This window comes from Mustela putorius, unplaced genomic scaffold (genome assembly GCF_011764305.1).
Source record: "Mustela putorius furo isolate JIRA1106 unplaced genomic scaffold, ASM1176430v1.1 tig00003853_pilon_pilon_pilon, whole genome shotgun sequence".
Classification (NCBI taxonomy): Eukaryota; Metazoa; Chordata; class Mammalia; order Carnivora; family Mustelidae; genus Mustela; species Mustela putorius.
This window is the reverse complement of record NW_025422005.1, coordinates 17,369,036-17,389,393: the sequence shown is the minus strand read 5'-3', so window position 1 is coordinate 17,389,393 and position 20,358 is coordinate 17,369,036. Positions and strand designations below refer to the sequence as shown.

Genomic DNA, 20,358 nt, shown 5'->3' with positions numbered 1-20,358 from the left:
TTAGAGAAGTGGTATACACACACACACACACACACACACACACATATTCCACCACTGCCAGGAGGACCTTCAGGGAGACTGGGGCCAAGGACAATATCAGGTCTAAGCCCGTCAAGGACCCGCCAGGTCAGAGGCCTGCCCCCCTGAACTCCCACCTGAAGGAGATATGGAAGCCACTCCAGGGACTATGGTCTGAATCTTAGAGCCTTTGCATCAGAGGGACCCTCAGAGACCAGCTGTGACACCACGGCCCAGACTGGGGCAAGAACTTTGTGCAAGAACCCAAAACAGCTCGTCCCTGGGCCTCCCACTCTCCCTACCTGCCTCTCCACACTCATGGAGTCACTCCCGGATCCCTGAGGCTCCCTCCACACTCACTGAACCCAGCCCTGACTGGGTACCACCTGTGGCCCAGACCTGAGCCTCAGGAGTACAAAGGGGGAGCCCTCCATCATGATGCCCTTATGAGAAGAACGGCCCTGTGGCCTACTGTGTGCCCAGCCACAGTCAAGGCCTGGTCTCTAGTAGACATGTGTCATAGATATCAAAAGAGCTCAGAGTCTGGTGCCACTCATAGTCCCAACCTCAACCAGCTGTGTGAACTTGGACAAGCACGTTCCTTCCTCATCAGTAAGACAGGAAGATAATGGGGCCAGCACACTGAAAACACTCACTGTTGTTACTTTTAACTCACTTACAGTCTTGTTGGAGAGTGACGATGTACAAATAAGAAATAATTTCATAAGGGGAGGTGTTTTCTGAATCACAGCTAGACTGTGGAGTGCAGACAGAAAAAGCATAAAAAAGGATTAAAGGAGAGAAAAATTCTAGGTGGCGGGTAGTTTTTCGGCAGGGTTACTACGAAAAAGCATGCTAATATCTAACGCTTCCATGGCACTTGCTATGCTCCTAGCACTCTTCTAACGTTGACCACCACCCCGGAAAGTCAGTAGACCCATTTCACAGATGAGGAAACTAAGTCACAGAGTCTTGCCCAAGGGCACACACCCATAGCTGGAATGAGAAGCGGGACCACACCCAGAGTCCCCACCCCTGACCCTTGCACCAACGGAAGTATGCTTTCTTGGCTTGGGCTGTAAAGCCTGAGTGGGGCTCAGCAAGCCAGAAGTGGAGAAAGGCTCCCCCCAGAGCAGCAACCAGAGCAGGCAAAGGCTCCGAGGTAGGGCTGGGTGGGCGTGTGCAGGAAGAGTGAGGACATCCGCCCATCTTGAGTCACAGAGCAGCCCTCGGACACCACAGTGTTGGATCACTCATCAGTGGAGGCCCAGAAAAGGGAAGACTTTGCCCAGGTCACAGGCAGGGAAAGGCAGAGCTGTTGCTCATGCAGCCGCAGAGTGCAAGGACTGATGCACTAGCCAGGCTCAGAGTGCGAAGCCTGTCTCTGTCCTGTTGGCCAGGTCCCTGCCCCCTCCCTGGTCTCCCTGCTGTCTGCCCCCTGGAGCGAGAACTCCCACCCCACAAACTTCCCAGGGATGCCCGGGACCACGTGGGGAAGGGATGGGCAGGTGCCTGGTAGAATGACCGTGCGCCCCACCTGGCAGGTTGTTGCTCTCGCAGCCATGACTCTGCCCCACAGCCCTGGAAATGTGGGGGAGCCCCGGCCCCCCCAGGCCGTGGAGGTCCACCGGCTGGAACACCGCCAGGAGGAGGAGCACAAGGAGGAGCGGCAGCACAGCCTGCACATGGGTTCCTCAGTGCGGAGGAGGACCTTCCGCAGCAGGTGGGATCATCAGGGACCTCACCCAGGCCACTGCCCCACCCCGAAGGGTCCCCAGTCTGAGTGGGGAGGCATAGCCTGCTTTCCGGATAAGCCAGTCTGAGGTAAGAAGTTCACCACTGTCATCTGGAGACCCTTCTTTCTGGAGAATCCAGCCTGAGGTGGGAAGCACAGCCTTGCTTTGTGGAGATCCCAGTCTGAGGGGGGAGACACAGCCCTGCTTTGTGGAGGTCCCAGTCTGAGGGGGGAGGCAAAGCTGTGCTTGCTAGTGTCCTGAGACAGGTTAGGTAGATGCTGCCGTAAGCTCAGGGACACTGGGACCAGATCTCCAGGCAATCCTGCACCAGCCCTTAACTCCCTTTTCCCCCGGGCAGTGAGGAAGAGTATCAGTTCAGCGCTGCAGACTACGCCCTCGCAGCCGCCCTGGCTCTGACGGCCTCCTCAGAGACATCTCGGTAAGTCAGGTGACCTTTTCAGACAGCGCTGGGCTGAGAAAGGGCCAGTCCCCTGCCTCTACTAGGCTCCTACATTGGACTTACAGACTCTGCCCAGAGTTACATCTAGCACAGGGGCCTAGAACACTCTCTGGGTGGGTCCCCGGCAGTAGTGAGACCCACCCCTGTGGGAGAGGGTGGGGGCCACACATCACCACAGGGCTTTGCCAGAGAGCATTGGGAGGCCGAGACCTGGGTTAGAAGGCCCAGTTCCTGGTCCTAGCAGCTTGAAGCAAGTCCCTGCCCTATAAAATAGGGGGACTACTCCTAACCACTTGGTCGTCGTGAAGGCAAGAGGAACAAAGACTTGTGAAAGGGCCTTGGGACTGTAGCCATAGTACTTATTATGCACCTACTGAAAGCAGGGCATTCAGGTATTTTGGAAGCAAGAGAGGATTAAAAGCTGCTCTTGTCCTCAACAACCTTCAAGTGCAGCTGGCAAGGCTGGCGTGGGGAGGCCGGGAGGCCCTGGCCAGGGTGCCCCCACGAACCCTGGGCCCTCGGCCGCTGCCGGCCTCTGCTGCGCAGGGAGTCCCAGCTGAGGCGCCAGACCTCCGCCGTGGAGCTGGAGGAGCGGGGGCAGAAGCGAGTGGGCTTCGGCAACGACTGGGAGAAGACGGAGATCGCCTTCCTGCAGACCCAGTGGCTGCTGCGCCAGAGACGCGACCGGAAGGCGCTGAGGCAGCGGGTGAGGGGGTCTGGGGACCTGCGACCCATCACGGGCCACCCACCTCACCTGCCTTCCTCCCAAGGGGTGGCTGGACATCCCGGAAAGAGTCCAGGCCCTGGTCTAGGACTGGGTCTGAAGGCTGGCGTCCCCGCCCTCCTGCTGTGTGACCTGGGGGCAAGCAGCTGACCCCTCCTGAGCCTCAGTTTTCTCACCTGTAAAACAGATGTGTGTGGTGTATACACTCTCAGGGATGAGGTGGGGATTTTAAACCAGACTGGGCTTGTAAACTGACCTTCCCAGAAGAACCTCTGGAAATACTATTCCTGACAAACATCAGGGATCTGAAGCCACCCTCGGTGCCCCCTCCCAGGGCAGGAGAGCATAGCTAACACTCACATGGGCTTTCTCATTGCCCGTGATTTTTCACATTCTAACTCCCTTAATCCTCACCACAACCCCACAGGAAGGTGGGGGAATATTATTATCACGCCTATTTTACAGATAAGGAAACTGAGGACTTGCCTATGGTCTCACAGGCGGGAAGTGGCAGAATCTGGCCTTGACCCCCCAAGCCAGCTGTTCCAAAGCCCATGCCCTGCCCTCTGTGCCACCTCGCCGCTCAGCTGACCCTCCCAGAGCCTGCATGTGCAGGGGAACGGTGACAGCAAAGATGGGGAGATGTGATCCCCTGGCTCATGGGAGTCACAGATCCCTCCCACCTCCAGACAGAGGAGAAGGTCCGGGAGGCCAAGGAGCTGAGGGAGCTGTGTTCCGGCCGGGGGCCCTGGTTCTGGATCCCTCTGCGCTCCCACGCCGTCTGGGAGCACGCCACGGTCCTGCTGACCTGTACTGTCCAGGCTTCGCCTCCACCCCAGGTCACCTGGTAAGCCACCGCGGCCGGAGAGAAGGGGGTCCTCACCTGCCCCCAGGCTCTGAGCTCGCAGGGTTAACGGAGTGTGTGTACGTTACATCCCAGCACCTCCTTCCAGGAGCCCACTTCCCCCCCCCTGAAGTTCTTGCTGCCTTAGGAAAGCTGCAACCCCACAAACCCTGAGCTCGGCCCGCCCCCCCCCTTCCCCCGAGAGAGCAGCAGCTGCTCCAAGGCTCAGGATGGGTTATTCTTAGCCTCCTCCCGGCCAGCCTGGGGCAGGAAGACGGGGCCACTGGGGAGCCAGCCCTTGGAAAAATAGGACTCTGGTGGCAGAAGGCAGCTGCTCTGAGCTGGGCGTCTCCAGGCTTGGAAGATGATGGCGGGAAGCAGGCAGGGGGCAGAGGAGCAGAACAGGAGGCGGGGAGGGCATCCCCCCCCCCGCCCCCGCCCCCGCCCCATAGCGAGGAACTCAGACCTGGAGTGAGAGCCCTATGTCCAGTCCAGACCTTACTCTCTCTACAAACGCAAGGTGTGACTCCAGCCACATCTCAACCTCTCCGGTCCTGTTCCTTTCTCCTGTTCTGTAAAATGGGTTGAAGGCCTCCTGCCCAGCCTGCGTGTGGTGAGGATTTAATGCCACACTTACGGGGAAGCCTCAGAGCTTGAGAGGGGCTGGGAAAGTAGAAGACGCCATTCCTGGAAGTGTAACCACAGCAGAATCTGACCGCGGGGACGGGGGGGGGGGGGGAGGGAGGTGGCAAGTGGCTCCCACTGTTTAGGGGGCTCCCCCTGGGTCTTAGACCAGGGGCAGGTATGCTGGGGGATAAGGAGAGGATTTCAACAAATAGCTACCAGCAGAGTGATCGGCCCCAGCCCCAGACTCGGGCACTGAGGCATAGAAATGAACCACACACCCTCCCCTCAAAGAATGCTCAGCCCCAAAGAGAAATGTCATTGTACAGAGAAGTACATTCATGGGTGCAGTTGGGAATACAAGAGTAAAGATGAAGACAGCGAGGTGGCTGCCTCTCTCTCAAGGATCCAGGAAGGCTTCTCAGGGGAGGTGACACATAAACCAGATCTTGAGGGTGAATAAGGCCATGGTCTAGTAGGAGAGAGAGGATAAGCACATAAACAATGGAGATCATGAAGGAAAAAAGCAACATTGTATCCTTGAACCCACTTTTACTGACCCACCACTTTCTTCTCCTTTGAGCCCTGGGGCCACCCCTGGGTCAGAGAGGTAGTGTGACTTGTCTAAGGTCACACAGCCAGTTTGAGTCCGAATTCAAACTTGGATCTCTTGCCTCCCAACCGTCAGTGTTGCTACCAGCCTAGAGAGTTCGAAAGTGAAAATTGGGCTTGTTGTTCTTCCTTGAGGCACATGTAATGCTTCAGAAGTCAGAGACAGAGAAAGCACTTAGGCCAGGAGCAATCAGAAGAGGCATCGAGGAAGCGGGCTTCGGGGCTGGTCCTTGCCAGATGACATGCAATCACAAAAGGGTGCAGGGAGCTGGAATTCGTGCTGGGCACTGGATTTCTATGGGGACCAAGGCAGTCCCTGGCTGCAAGCAGCTGGCTAGGTAGGAGAACTGCTCCTGCCAGCTGGCCTGGGTTGAGGAGGGGGTCAGTGCCTCAGCTGTCCTGCCCGGTGGCCCCGCCCCGCCCTGTGCTGTTCTGGCACTGAGGCCCACAACTAAGGCATTCCGGAGGAGCCTCTCAGAGAAGAGACTCCTGTCCACCCTGCCAGCAGTGTTGCCACAACAGGGAATTGAGTGTGGTAAGTGGTAGAAGCTGACTGTGGTAAGTGGTAGAAGCAAGGCCAGGCACCCCTCCAGCAGAAGCAACACAGGTGGCCCCCGGTGCTCCTGGTTTTGGGGATCCGGTTTTCCACCGTCGGCTGTCGGTTTGGACAGGGTCATGCACTGTCCTGGCATTGGCCCCCAGGCTCTGACCAGCTCCTGGCAGACACCCTCCCCCTGGTCAAAAGGAAGATCCCAGCACACCCAAGCTCGTCAGGCGAGTACATTCATTCAGCAATTATTGAGCACTTCCTGAATGCAGGGACAACAACAAGACAAGTCAGGCAAGGCCCAGTCTGGACACATTAAGGTAGTAGAGGTAGGCCCTGGCCATGATTCTAGATGATATCGGTATCAGTCTCCCAGGCCCAGCAGCCTTCAAAAGTAAAACCCAAGACGGAAATCTGTGAAGAAAAAAACATTGAGATAAATAATAAAAACCTCACTGTGTTATGAGGGCCTCTCTGAGCCAGGCTGTGGGCCCGACGCCGCGCCTCAGTCATCTGGGCACTGTTTTATGACTGGCTGTCCCGTAGGGTCAGCTGCACAGCCTGTGTCTTCGCGGGGCTGCCTTGAGGTGGGAGACGGGGCCCCAGCGAGAGGCAAGATGAACACCGAAGTCTCTGGCTGTCCAGGCCTTGCCCAGAGCTGCAGCTGCTGCTTTTTCCTTTGAAAGTTGGAAGCTGGCCAGGCCGAGGTGTCTGGAATGTTCCTGATAAGTGGGGGTAGGGGGAACTGACTTTGGCCCCCAGGCCTAGGAGAGGTAGAAAGATTGGTTGTCAAGATACGGCACTGCCCTCCCCAAAGAAGACTTAGTTGGGCTTCTTTCAGAAGAGGGTGCAGCCTGGAAGGGGGGTGGTGATGGGGTGTGGGTGTGGCACTGTTTGGTTGCCATGGACACAAACAGGGTGTGGGGGGGAGCCGAGTCCCAGGAAGGAGATGCACTGAGCCCAGGGCGCCCTCTCTTGGCTGTGGCCTCCTTTCGACCTCAGACACCACTGGGACTGACTGTGCCCGCAACAGCCTCATAGACACAGAGGCCCAGAGAGGGGGACTGACTTGGGCAAGGTCACCCAGCCAGCTGGGTCAAGAACCCAGGCCTCCCAGACTTCACAGACTTTCACTCACCAGCTGTGACTCCTTAGGCCTCCAAACCCCAACAAGGGGCTGTGGACAGAGCCCCATCCCCAGAAATTCTGACTCCAGAATGATCTGGGACGCAGGCTGGGCACGGAGATTTTCTTAATGGCTTTAATAAGACGGGAGTTTATTTTTCTTTTGTCTGTGCGCCTGAGTTGGACAGGTTGGGGCAGCTGTGTGACTATGCTCACAGACTCTGCTCCCCTCACTGCTGGAGGGCACAGCCCTGGGTTTCCTTGTGCAAGATGGCCACCGTCTGGGCCACATTCTTGCCGTCACATGGAGGGAACTATGACACAGAAGGGGGCAAAGGGTCATCAGTAGCGGCCACATGGCACTTGTGCTTACTTTGTGGTGACAAGTCTTAGTCACATGGCCACACCTAGTAGAAAGAGAGCAGGAGGGCGCCAGGGTGGCTCAGTGTGTTAAGCCTCTGCCTTCGGCACAAGTGGTGATCTAGGGGTCTGGGGATCGAGCCCTGCATCGGGCTCTCTGCTCAGTGAGGGGTCTGCTTCCCCCACTCTCTTGCAGCCTGCCTCTCTGCCTACTTGTGATCTCTCTCTGTCAAATAAATTTTTAAAATCTTAAAAAAAAGAAAAAGAGGGCAGGAAGTTGGTGTCACACTGGGCGGTTCAGTGATGAATCCTGTTCCTTTAGAGTAAGAAGGAGGGGCCCCTGGATGGCTCAGGTGGTTTTGCCTCCTGGACTCCTGATCTTAGCTCAGGTCTTGATCTCAGGGTAGTGAGTTCAAGCCCTGTGTTGGGCTCCACACCCAGCATGGAGCCAACTTGAGAAAAAGGAAAGAAAGGGGCACCTGGGTGGCTCAGTGGATTAAAGCCTCTGCCTTCAGCTCAGTTCAGGATCCCAGCATGCTGGGATCGAGCCCCGCATAGGGGTCTCTGCTCAGTGAGGAGCCTGCTTCCTCCTCTCTCTCTATCTGCCTGCCTCTCTGCCTACTTGTGATCTCTGCCTGTCAAATAAATAAATAAAATCTTTAAAAAAAAAAAAAAAGGAAAGAAAGAAGAGAGGAAGGAAGGAAGGAAGGAAGGGGGAATGGTCTCTGGAGACCAATAAAGAGCTTCTTATACAAATTTCCAAAGGCTTCTGTTCAGAACCCCGGCAAGCTGTCTCAAAGCACCCTAATGAGCGCCAAGATAAAGAACCGTCCTCCTGAGAGGCTGACAAGGGAGGAAGAATGGGGCACCTTCTGTGGCAACCCCCTCAGAGGGCAGCTGCCACTAATAGGCTCCGTCTTCTCTGTCCCCCGACCCTTCCCAGAAGGAAAATGAACCCCGGAGTGTGGACAGTGCTCGGGGCACTAGAGAAAAGCTTTACGTATCTTGCTGCGTTTGATTTTCCCTGCAACCTTATGAAGTTAGTGCTCTTATTACTCCCATCTCACAGATGAGGACAACTGAGGTTCAGAGCAGAGAGGTGCTGTCTCGCGTCCCATAGACAAGGGAACAGCACAAAGCTGAGGTTGGAATCCAGGCCTGAGAGCCTCCGAGTCCTGTCCCCTCAGAGGCACGCTGCCTGCCACAGACCTTTGTGTCCCCACAGGTACAAAAATGACATGAGAATCGATCCCCGCCTCTTTCCCGCTGGGAAGTACCGAATCACCAACAACTATGGGCTCCTGACGCTGGAGATTAGAAGGTGAGACCCCTAGAGAGACCCATGACCTCCAAGCCCCAACCCCCCACCCACCCGAAGCCCGAGCAAGACTTCAAATCCTTATTAACTGAGTCAGCCTCGTGTTCAGAAGAATCTGGGGTGCTCATTCATGACATGGGGCCTCCTCTTGCCTCCAGAGAGTCAGGTTAAGTAGGTCTTATTCTGGAATGGGGCCTGGAAATCAGTATTTAACAGATATTCTTATGTCATTCCAATGCCCTGGAATACACGAGAAGAAATTCAGAGCCAGAGGCCAGCTGGATAGACTGAAGGCTGAGCTGGGAATGCTGCGGGTGCTCCCTGCCGGGGAGAGAAAACAGACACACACACACACACAGAGGCATAGGAGCAAGGAGAGGCAGCTGGAGGGGAGACAGCTGGATGGGCCTGTCAGGAGATAGTGACTCTTAAGCATGGTTTTGAAGGGAGAAGGAGTGGGGCTTCTGGGTGGCTCCAGCAGTTGAGCTTGATATTGGCTCAGGTCTTAATCTCAGGGTCATGAGTTCAAGCCCCACATTGGGTGCAGAGCCTACTTTAAAAAAAAAAAAAATGAAGGCAGAAGCAGCACGCATGGAGTGCAGGCCCTAGGGGCTGTGAGCACAGTGATCCCCAGAGCACACATTAGGGCTCCCATGAGACACCACGTGCTGACTTCCTGCCAGTGCCAAGCCCTGTATAAGGGGACACACACACACACACACACACATATACAATTAATGCTGCTCATCACCATTCCCGCAGGGAAGCCTTGACCGTGGTGCAGTAAAGGACACCCAGGCTCCAAAAGATGTAGGGTTCTGCATGGCTTGTATAAGGCAGGACCTGAGTTTGAGGCCGTTCCCTCCCGCTGGGTTCCTTCCAATACACCAATCCCTTCCTCTCAACCAACTTGGGCTTCAGAGCCACAAATCTGGACAGGACATCGATCCTACCCTCCAGAAGCAAAGTGGGGAGACATGGACATAAGTATCTGACCATAGGAGACCACAGAGGGTGGGGGCCGTGGGCTGGGCAATCAGGGAAGGCATGCAGGGTCAAGGTTGCCTGGAGAGGCAGGTGGGCCCAGTCCTTGAAGCAGGACAGATTCCCACCCCAAGCAGTCGAGTTAAGAGTGGGGATTCGAAGGAACCTCTCTGCTTGCTGATGGAGCCAGATGGCCACAACCCAATGACTCTCTGTGTCCCCAGTGTAGCCCTGGAATGGACCCGGCACAAGCTCTGGGAATGAGATGGGGTTGGCCTGACTAGTGATGAGACCAAGGACTGAGACTGAGCACACCTGGGCATCTGGCCCAGTTCTGACACAGACTGGCAGGGGTGCCCCGCTCCTGCTCTAAGTCTGTGCCCTGCTCCTGCTCCTGGACTCTGATTGGGAGGTGTTGACAGGGCAGGAGGCTATGCCTGGGAGCGAACTTGTCACCTTAATGCTGGGTTGAATTCTGGGTGCTGTGTGACTCTGGGCAAGTCACTTAACCTGTCTGATCCTACCAACTCGGGAATGACAATCATATTTTCACAGTTCTTTCACCTGAGTTGGGATAGGCTGGTATTGTGTCCCTAGTTCTTCAGAGAAGGACATTGAGGTCCAGCAAAGGGCAGTGGCACACAGCAAAGGCACACAGTGCCTGTGTGTCCAAAGGCACACAGCATTTCAGAGCTGGGGCCTGAACCAGAGCCTAAAGTCCCCACCCCCACCCCCTGCCAAGTCTTCATGTGAATGCCTGCCTCTCCCACCCACACGTGGGGACTTGAGTTTCCCATGGAGCCCAGCAGTCTCGGGGGGCCCTTCCTCTCTCCTTTTCAGATGCACCGTGGAGGACGCAGCCACATACACGGTGAAGGTGAAGAATGCCTATGGCCAGGCCTCCTCCTTTGCCAAAGTCCTTGTCCGAAGTAAGCACTCCCATTCCCACCAGTCAGGCTAGCCCGCAGCACCCCCAGGGTGAGCAGAGGAGGACGTGAATCTGCGCTTAGACTGGAGAACGGCCCCTTGATGCAGGGGTATTAGGCCTGGGAGGGCCCTTGATGCAGGGCTATTGGACCTGGGACCGAGTGACCAAGACAGCCATAAAGACTCACTTCCCTGGAGCCTACAGAACAAGGGAGAGTCCCTGAGATTGCACAACCTATACAACTATCTCCAAAAGCCGTGTTCACTTCATTGGGCTGGGCTGGGGGTCAGGACCCAGCTTATGGCCCCCAGGAGGGTGGCCTGGTCCTGCCAGCCCTCCTGAGGGGGTCCGTAGGGAGAAAGGCTGAGCCTTCCCAACTCCCCCCCTGGACCTGACTTCCCCAGTTGGGTTCTGGTGCATATTTCCCAGTGGAGCAGCTCCCCGACTGGTGGGGTTCTCCCAGGGGCATCTGAGAGGCACAAGGCCGGGGAGACACTCGGGAGTCAGCCAGGCCCATGTCCGCATTCTGGCTCTGCCGCTGACCGGCTGTGTGAGCCTGGGGTACCTCGCTTCACTTCTCTGAGCTTCCTTGTCTGTAAAGGGGGTCTCCCCCCATTGCGCTCAGGTGCTCAGGTGAATTAAAAGAGATGGTAGAGGTAAAGCGTGGCCTGTAGTGGGTTTGGGGAAGCCGTAATTCTCTCTTCCCCGCACCATGAGGAGGGCGGAGCACAGCCAGCAGGCCATGTCTCTGGGCCCAGGAAACTGCTGCCTTGTCCTCAGGGCCCCTGAGAGAGAGGTTGCACACACACACACACACACACACACACACGTGCGCGCACGCACACACACTTACACACACTCCCTGGGCAGCAGACAGGCTGGCATCCAGCCCCCTCCCTGCCTCTCATCAGACCTTGTCCTTCACAGTCCTCTCCCTCCCAACTGCCCTGTTCCCCAAATAGCTCTTGGAAGGCAGCTGTCCCCTCCGCCAGTCCGGCTCTCTCTGGCATTTGGGCTGCCCTTATAGGCTATGCCTAGATTCAAGCCCAAGGTCAAGGATCAGGGCCCTGCCTCCCTCTGTCCACCCATCCTTCCCATCCCTTCTTCCAGACCCCTGCCCCTCTCTCCATCAAGGCTAGCAACTCTGGGATCCACCCTCAGACTCCAGCCAGCCTCCTCCTAAGGGGATCCACTCACAGCCATTACCATCACTCCCCTGCTCTCATTTCCATAGCAACTGGTAAAAGGCCCCGGGTTGGGAAGCAGGAGGTCTGGGTTCTAATCCTGAGTCTTTCACTGACTTTGTGTGACTCTGGGCAGCCTCCCAGCCCCCTCCAGGCATCACTCAGGAAGGGCCTTACCAGGGACCAGTCCCAACATGGGTTCAGGCTGCTGGGGTACTAGCTGGGGGATTATGCCTCAGTTTCTTCATCCGTACAAGAGGATGAAATGGCACTAACAGACAAGGCACTGTGAGGTTAATATGTGAATTAATATGTCCCATGTGAACAAGAGCTATTATTAGGCTCTGTGGTCTTTGTCAACATCGCTCTGGATATCACCCATAAGCCCCCAGATGGCCCTAGTCTTAGCGCCGCCCTTCCCCTGCTCTCTGTCCCCACCAGAAATCCCATGCAGACCAGAGTTGGCCTCTATGCAGACTGCATGATCCTGACAGTGGGTCTGGGCAGAGGATGGAAATCGCCATTTATTGAGCACTAACTGTGTGCCCGGTTCTGGCTGAGGGCTTCGTTCATGTGAACTCACTTATTCAGAACCCCACCATCAGGAGCAAGGAGCCACTGCCCCCAAGTTACCGAGAAAGGAGAGGCCCAGAGGGGTGAAGGAACTTCCAGCGGCCAGAGGGAGACTCACCAATAGACCAGGATGGAAACCCACAGCCAAACCCTTGCCTCTAATCTAATAGGGATATGAGGTCTGAACTTTCTCAAACTCCATTTGCTTTGGATTTTCAGCTTACGTGGGGAAGGATGCTGGCTTCGATTCGGAGATCTTTAAAAGTAAGGAGGCTCAGGGAGCCACGGCCTTCGGGGAAGAGGGTGTCTGGGCTCCTTGTCATACCTTCTTCCATAACCCCCTTCAGAATATTAACCAACCATTGTCCACAGAGACATGTCATTGCCTATGAGCTGTTCACACTTGCCCACTGGCTTCTGGGGCTCCCCGGGCACCCCAGAGTGGCCCCCAACTGCCGAGCTATCCAGGAGCCAAAACTGAGTGAGAAAGGCAAAGCCAAACAGACAAAAGGGCATGGCCTTTGGATAGCGGCTCTTCTGGCTCATCTGATCCCACCTAGATAAATCTCGGCCCCACCTCCACCCACTCCCAGGACAGGGCCCCTCCTTCCTGGCTAAGAGCACCCCAGAAACTATGCATCCTGACTCAGAGGAGTGGAAATGTCCCAGGCTAGGCTAGGTGGCCTCTGAAGACTGCTGCCCTAACATCTGTTCCCACCCCAGGACTGATGTTGGTCCCCAACGTGGAATTCACGTCAGTGCTGAAGCCAGTCTTCGCGCGAGAGAAGGAGCCCTTCTCCCTGTCCTGCTTATTCTCGGAAGATGTGTTGGATGCTGAGCAGAACATCCAGTGGCGCCAAGATGGTGAGCCCCGCCCCCCACTCCGTCCTGGTCCTCAGCCTTCAGGGGCAGAGATGGAAGCCAGAGAGGGACCACGCTGCTCTTCATCTGGGAGGCAAGGGGAGGCCAAGGCGCAGTCACAGCCACTGCCCACTGATAGCCAGGGAGGGGAAGGATGTCTGACCCTCCTTCCCCACCTGTGACCAGGCTTGCAGCCAAAGGACAAGGAGCACAGTGGCCGACAAACACCCCTAGGGAGACCGCACCTGCTGGGGGCTGGGGGCAGGGGGTGGGAGGCGGGGGAGGCAGAAGAGTGGGAAAGCCACAGCAAGCCCTGAGAGACATTTGTGATAAGGCTGAGATGTCTTCCCAAACGTGTAGACCTTCCAGAATGGAGGTCCTGACAGGAGAGGGGAACACAGAGCAGGACGGCCCCACAGTGTGGCCTCGGTGTGGCCTCAGGGCAGGACCCACTTCCTGAGCCCCAGAGGCCCCTTCACCGAGTCCCTGTCCCTCTCACTGAGGTTACACTGCTGAGTCCCCACTCTCCCCACACCCCTCAACAGGCCCTCTCCCTTCCGCACGGATGCCCCAACTCCCTCAGTGAGCCCCCAACCCCTTTCCCGAGCCTCCATGCCTTCAGCAAGCCCCCACTCCCTTCACTGAGCTTACAACCCCCACCCACTGAGCCCCCAACACCCACAGTGACCCCCCAACCCCCATGCAGAGACGCTGACCCTCACAAAAGGGCCCGTCTCTCATTTCCACTTTGTCACCTCCAACTCCTCCCTGGGCCTTTGACCACTTCTCTAAATGCTCACTCCCATGTTGAGCCACCATCCCCCCCCCCCGACCTGGCCCCACTCCCCAAACCTTCAGCAGAGGAGAGTTCGGGGCCACGTTGGCAGAGCCCTGGAGATCACCAACCCCTCCCCCACTCCCCAGCTAAGCCTCAGGCTATAGCCCCACCACCCACACCACCCACACCAGCCATACCAGCCACACTGCTGCCTCAACTCAGACCATCTAAGGGTACCCAGGGGAAGCCAGGGCCCATATTGGACCCCTCCTCTCCTCAGGGAGACTACTGAGATCCTCAGGACGCCGGCAGATCCTCTATGAAGACCGCCAGGCATCCCTGAAGGTGTCCTGTGCCTATAAGGAGGATGAGGGGCTCTACACAGTCCAGGTGCCTTCCCCCTTGGGGCTCCAGGAGCAGAGCACTTACGTGTTTGTGAGAGGTGAGTGGGGGCTTGGAGGGTAAAAGGTGTAGCTGGAGCCCAGCAACCAGATGGGCTGTGGCACCTTCGGCAAGTTTCCCTGCCCTCTCGGGGCCTCAGTTTCCCTGTTATAAATAGGGGTGTTGAGTGAGAGTCTCCAAGAATCCCTTTGGCATCCTATGACCCTCCAAAAAGATACAGCTTGAGTCTCAGACCTAATGGGAGGTGTGGAGGGAGCACTGAGCATGGGCTGGGATGATTCCAGTACCTGGTAAGTTCTGCCTCTTGGTCTTTAAACTGATTCAGGTTCAAATCCTGACTTTGCCACTTCATTAGCTGGTGACCTTGAGCAAGTCACTTTTCCTCTGAGACTCTGTTTTCCCAACCACAAAATGGAGGGATGCTACAGGGCTCAGTTTCAATACACTGATCATTCAGGGGCATAGAGTGCAATGGGCCCCTAATGACTGGTACTCCCACAGCCTCCCAGATGCTGTTGTTAAAAAGGAGGGCTGGGCAGGGAGCCTGCTTCCCCCTCTCTCTCTCTGCCTGCCTCTCTGCCTATTTGTGATCTCTGTCTGTCAAGTAAACAAATAAAATCTTAAAAAAGAAAAAAAAAGGAAGCTATTGTTCAGGTCCTTGAGGACCATAAGATCACAAGTGAGCCCTGGAGGGTTCCCCTGAAGTGGTTGCTGGGAGGGAGTGGGACGGTCTGTGGCCAAAGAGACACCAAGTGAGGAACCTTCCTCTTCCCCTCCTCCCACCCCCTACTCGGGGTCTCAGATGCAGCAGCCGAGAAGCCAGGGGCCCCGGGTTCCCCTCTGAATGTCCGATGCCTGAATGTGAACAGAGACTGCCTCATTCTGACTTGGACCCCACCCAGCGACACCCGGGGCCACCCCATCACCAGCTACTCCATCGAGCTGTGAGTCAGCCTCTTGAGGGGCAGAGCCTCCGGGGGCCACAGGATAGAGGGAGCCCCATGCCTAGCCTCAGAACCGGGCGGGAAGGAGACCAGGTCATATGATATAGGGGCAAGAGAAAGGTATCCGCACCTCCAAATCTGTCACCTCCGGTACCTGGAATTCCACCACTGGAGTCAGCCGTGTGGACCCTGGGAGGGGCAAACATGACGTGCTTGGAAGTGAGCCTGAGTAGGTATGTTGGCTCCCTTCCTCTCTGAGTGACAGAGAGAGACAGGACAGCACTGACCCGGAGGGGAGGGGAGGGCCCGGAACATCCCACCCCCTGCACAAGCTGCCAGGTCCTGGCCCTAGTCTGAGGTGACAGATGCCCTGCCTCACAGCAGGTACTGAAGCTGCGTGCCTAACCTCATGGAGTCCTTGCGATCCTGTCCAGGGCAGCAGGGGACTCTGTGGTGCCCCATTCTACAGATGAGGAAACTGAGGCACATGAGGTGATGACTTTGCCCAAAGTCACATTGCTTTTCAGTGGTAGGGCCAGGATTCTGACCCCACGAGCCCACTGTCCCATCCAGCTGGCAGTGCGTGCCGGCGTACCAAGTGAGGACAGTGGTACCCGGATGGCACAGAGAGCCCAAAGTTGGAGGGTCCATCTGGACCGCACGCCAAGTTAGGGAGTGGGCGGCCCTTGGGTAAAATCCGAGTTCTATCATTCACGAGGTTTTGAGAGGAGAGCAGGACTCGAACTGGTAGCCTGGGGTGAAGGAATGGCCTTGGTAGGGGCTCAGACCCGGCAGGTGTGAGTCGGGGGCAGGGCCTGAAAGCTGGGGCCTCTCTCCTGCAGGTGCCAGGGCGAGTCTGCGCAGTGGGTTCCCTGGCACGAGGCCCCTGGCGGGACCTGTCGGTGCCCCATCCAAGGCCTTCTGGAAGGCCAGAGCTATCGGTTCCGGGTGCGAGCCGTCAGGAGAGCAGGCAGCAGCCTCCCCTCCAAGGCATCAGAACTGGTTGTCATGCGCGACCATGATGAAGACCAGAGAAAGACAGGTGGGTGCAGAGGCCCTGAGGAACATTCTAGAGCATCCATCAGGGCACTCTGAGGACCGCTGCATGCAGGACACAGGTAGCACAGACCCCATACCAAGCCTTATTCCAAGGGGTTGGGGGAGACAAGGCACAGCCCTCGGGAACTGCTAGTCTGATGAGGGAGACACAGTCTCAGGCACTCCTAGGTTGTGGGAGGAAGCACAGTGCTGTCCTTAGGAACCCCTAGCCTGAGGGGGAAGGGACAACTAGTCTAACGGAAGAAACACAAATCTGTCCACAGGAGATGCTAATCTGAGGGGGGAACCACAGCACCTTCTTCAGATACCCTAAAGGAGAAAAACAGCCCTGCCTCAGGAGCCCTGAGCTGGGAGAGATATGGGGGTGGTGGTGCAGGCACCACCCTTTCAGCCTTGAGGGGTCACCCTGACTTGGGTTTGCCTCCCAGCTCCGCCTTACCCTAGCTAGCCAACCCCAGGCCCATCACTTCTCCTCTGTCCCCATTTGTTGCAAGGAGACAGGGCATCTCTCAGGGTCTAGAACAGCAGTGTTCCACTTTGGACCCTGGAGAAATGCAGGCTCAGAGAGCACCTGCCTGAGGTCACACAATGAGGGGCCCAAAGGCCAGGACTGGGAAGAGGGTGAGGAATCAGCACCCCGAGTGGACAGGTCCTGCTCTGATCCTCCCTGACCCGGCCCCACCCCCACATACCCTGCACCCCCTGCTTCTCCCCCAACGTGCTCTGTTCTCCACCCTAGAGATCTCCTTTGACCTGGGAAACAAGATCACAATCAACACAGATGATTTTGAAGGTATGTGTGAAACTCCTGACACTCTGCCTCGAGCTGTGAGTCAGCCTCCTTTGTTTCTGGAAACTCGAGCTGTGAGTCAGCCTCCTTTGTTTCTGGAAACTCAAAGTGGCCGAGAGGCGGAAGGTGTCTGTGTGCGGGCTATGGGGAGGCGAGGGCGGGTGAGGTCCATCTGGAGGAGGCCAGGGTCCTCAGGTGACCTCGGCCCGTCTTGCCGTGCCCCTTGTGGAGGAGGTGGCATGTTGGGGAAAGTCCTGGGGAGGACATCGGGAGACGAGGCTTGTGGCCCTGGCTCTGCCTGGCCCTGCTAGATGACGAGGAGCAAGTTCCTGCCCCTCTCTGGGCCCAGTTCCTCGTCTATGAAATGAGGGGTCTCTGAGGGCCCACCCCATCTCCTCCTCGATGACTCTGATTCCAGACTTTGTGACCATCCCCTCGCCCCCCACCAACGTCCACGCCAGTGAGATCCGTGAAGCCTACGTGGTTCTGAGCTGGGAGGAGCCAAGGCCTCGGGGCAGAGCTCCCCTGACATACACTCTGGAGAAGGTACAGAGACCCCATGGGCCCCAGCCCCAGGCTGGGCTGAAAAGCAGACACCGCCGGCGCATGGAGGCATCGGGGGGCATGGGCAGGGGGACAGCTGGAGAGACGGCAGACAGTGTCCCTGGGTGGCTTTCAGAGACTAGAGGAGAATCTGTACCTGGAAGGTACCTGCCCCTCCATGGGGGCAGACCTTCCAAAGTGACCTGAGCCCCGTGTGGCCAGTGACTGGCAACAGCTCCTGGGGCTGTTCGTGGAAATGCCCAGAATTAAGACATACAGATGATGGTGACAACAGTACAATCCACCATTTCCTGGGTACCTCCCCACCCCCGGGTCTGGCTGGCATGAGGCCACACATCGGGTCCAGCAGGAATTCCTGGCCAAGGCCATGTTGGGAGGGTACCCACGAGCCAGGGTCACAGTGGGCAGCCCTCCCATAGCAGGGGGTTGGGGGCGGGCTGCCTGGAGGCAGTTCCCACCCACATGGGGCAGGGGCAGGTGTCTGGGGCTGTGGGCCGCTCGTGCATGCAGGGCGGATCTCATAGCGGAGCTGAGGCAGCTGGCAGGGTGAAAAACAGCGTGGTGTTAAGATTAACTCAAATCCTGGCTTCTGCTGTGCAAGCCAGGTTCCTGAGCTCCCTGAGCCTCAGTTTCCTCCGGCGGCAAATGGAGAATGAAATAAGACGCCACACGCAGCTGGGCCAGCAGCTCCAGGCCTGAAAACATGCCCCGAGGACACATTTTTGGCCCTAACCCCCCTAGAGGAAGAGACGAGGTTTGCTTCTCATTACTCACCGTGCCCAGCACAGGATCTGGCACACAGCAGGTGGACAGTACAGAGTTAGTGAAAGTCCCAGGGAGGAGTCTCCACCTCCGGTTGTTCATCCGGGCCTCTCTTGGCACACTCAGGGCGGGGGAGGGGGGAGGGAGGGGAGGGAGTTCAAATCTGTGTGACCTTGGGCCAGTTATGGAGTCTCCCTGTGCCTCAGTTTCCTCTTCTGTAAAAGAGAGATAATAACCATACACACCTCATAGAGCCAATACAAGGACCAAGTAAGGCACCTATGGACTTAGAATAGAGAACACACATAGAGGCACACAGGAGGTGCTCAGCAATGTTTGCTGGTTTTATTGTGGGGTTTTGTGTGTGTGTGTGCGTGTGTGTGTGTGTGTGTGTGTGGCCAAGCTGATTTCTGGACTCCTGGCAGGTGGGTGGGCCTTGGGAGGGGAAAGCATGGCAGGTAGGGAGGTAGGGTGCACGGCGGGGTCAGCGAATTCCCCCAGTGCTTCTGGATCTTTCCTGGCACCTGCACTGCCCTCAGCTTGTCACCCTCTATCTGCCCAGAGATGCAGGATTTGTGGCTACCTTTTGGGCCCCTTATGCTGGGGAGAGTGAACAGGTTTGGGACACCCACAGCTGGGCTTAAATACCGAATACACCAGTTATTAGATGCATGACTTTCAGCCAAGGGACTTAAACTCCCTGAGCACAAGTTTTCTCACTGGTGGGGAAATTAATACCCCCCTTCAAGGTTATCATGAAAATTCATTCCTTTTCTCATTTATGGGTCCTGCCAAACATAGACTGAGCACCTCCCATGTGCCAGGACTCTTCCCGGCCCTGGGGACATGGCAGTGGATAAAACAGGCAAACCCCTGCCTCATGGAGCTGAGCTTCGAGTCAGGGGTGTGACGGTAAAGGAAATAAATCAGGAAGATCCTTAGCACATTAGCTAGTGGTAGGCATAAAGGCAAAAGACTAAAAGGGGGGAAAGGGTCTGAAGTGTTGAGGGAAGGGGTGGCTGACATTTTAGTTTAGAGGCTGGGAGTTCTCCCTGAGAAGGTGAGTTTTGAATAAAAACCTAAAGGAAAGGAGGAGCCCACCAGAGATTTCTGCAGGGAAGAACATCCCCGACAAAAGGGGTAAGCAAGTGCAAAGGCCCAGAGGCAGGAGTTGGGCCTGGCGCCATCGGGAATAGCAGGGAGGCATGGGGCAAAGGGGGAGTGAATGTGACCAGACAGGTAGCAAGGGTCAGGCCACAGAGAAGCTTTGGCTCTAAGGGAGATGGTGGTTGTGGGCAGCCGGGGACAGGGATCTGACTTGTGTAGTGAAGGGATCTTCTGACCATCATTTGGAGAAAAGAGTGATGTAGCTCCGGTAAAAGATGATGGTGGCTTGGATCAAAGTTGTAGCAAGGGCATCAGGGTGGTAAGCCAGGGTGGGATTCTGGATGAATTCTGAAGATGGGGTCAAATGGATTTGTTGATGGAGCCTATTTGGGGTTGGAGGGACAAAGGGAAGGACTCCAGGATACCTTCAAGGATTTTTTTGGCCTGAGCCACTTAACCTTAACTGGTTAAGGTCCCATTAACCAAATGTGGGTGATTTGGGGAGAAGATCCAGAGTGGAGTTCCGGACACAGAGGATGTGAGGTGCTCAGTAGGCACCGGGCAGAGATGTGGAAGAGGCAGAAGGGTCCAGAGCTCGGTGTTCAGAGGCAGCCAGGGCCGGGGGTCAGAAGTGAATGAGAGCCCCCAGCATAGAGCCCAGTGCCAGGCAGCTGCTTCACCAATGTGCCTTTCTCTCCTTTGTCACAGTCAGTCATAGGTAGTGGCACCTGGGAGGCCATCCATACAGACACTCCTGTGAAATCCCCAAGGTTCGCCCTTTTGGATCTGGAGAAAGGGAAGTCGTATGTCTTCAAAGTGCGAGCCATAAACCAGTATGGCATGAGCGATCCCTCGGAGCCCAGTGAGCCCATCGCCTTGAGGGGGAAGCCAGGTACTGATGTGATGCCGGAGATGGGGGCTAGGCCAGGCCAGGCCAGGCTGTCAGCCTCCACGGCCAGGGCCCCATCGCCCGCAGGGACAAAACCATGCTCATTTCCCTGTCCCTGACCCCTTCTTCCCATCTTGAAATGGCAAAGCAACATGATCTCAGGCC

General features: G+C 56.6%; 1 protein-coding gene across 4 annotated transcripts in view; it reads left to right on the top strand.

The window, feature by feature from the left end:
- The window catches only part of MYOM3 (myomesin 3), a 46,630-nt gene that overhangs the window by 1,658 nt on the left and 24,614 nt on the right, over positions 1–20,358 (top strand). For 2 of the 4 annotated variants that reach the window (XM_004741177.3, XM_004741176.3), the window contains 14 exons: positions 1,563–1,741; positions 2,113–2,193; positions 2,761–2,920; positions 3,628–3,785; positions 8,276–8,371; positions 10,193–10,281; positions 12,257–12,301; positions 12,761–12,901; positions 13,957–14,118; positions 14,881–15,022; positions 15,865–16,064; positions 16,821–16,874; positions 17,290–17,417; positions 20,013–20,196. In XM_004741177.3, coding sequence (XP_004741234.1) covers positions 1,581–1,741; positions 2,113–2,193; positions 2,761–2,920; positions 3,628–3,785; positions 8,276–8,371; positions 10,193–10,281; positions 12,257–12,301; positions 12,761–12,901; positions 13,957–14,118; positions 14,881–15,022; positions 15,865–16,064; positions 16,821–16,874; positions 17,290–17,417; positions 20,013–20,196 — 1,801 coding nt within the window. In that variant the 5' untranslated portion in view covers positions 1,563–1,580. Of the gene's footprint in view, positions 1–1,562; positions 1,742–2,112; positions 2,194–2,760; positions 2,921–3,627; positions 3,786–5,424; positions 5,554–8,275; positions 8,372–10,192; positions 10,282–12,256; positions 12,302–12,760; positions 12,902–13,956; positions 14,119–14,880; positions 15,023–15,864; positions 16,065–16,820; positions 16,875–17,289; positions 17,418–20,012; positions 20,197–20,358 lie in introns of those variants that run through there. The other 2 variants (XM_045063955.1, XM_045063956.1) reach the window with 2 other exon arrangements.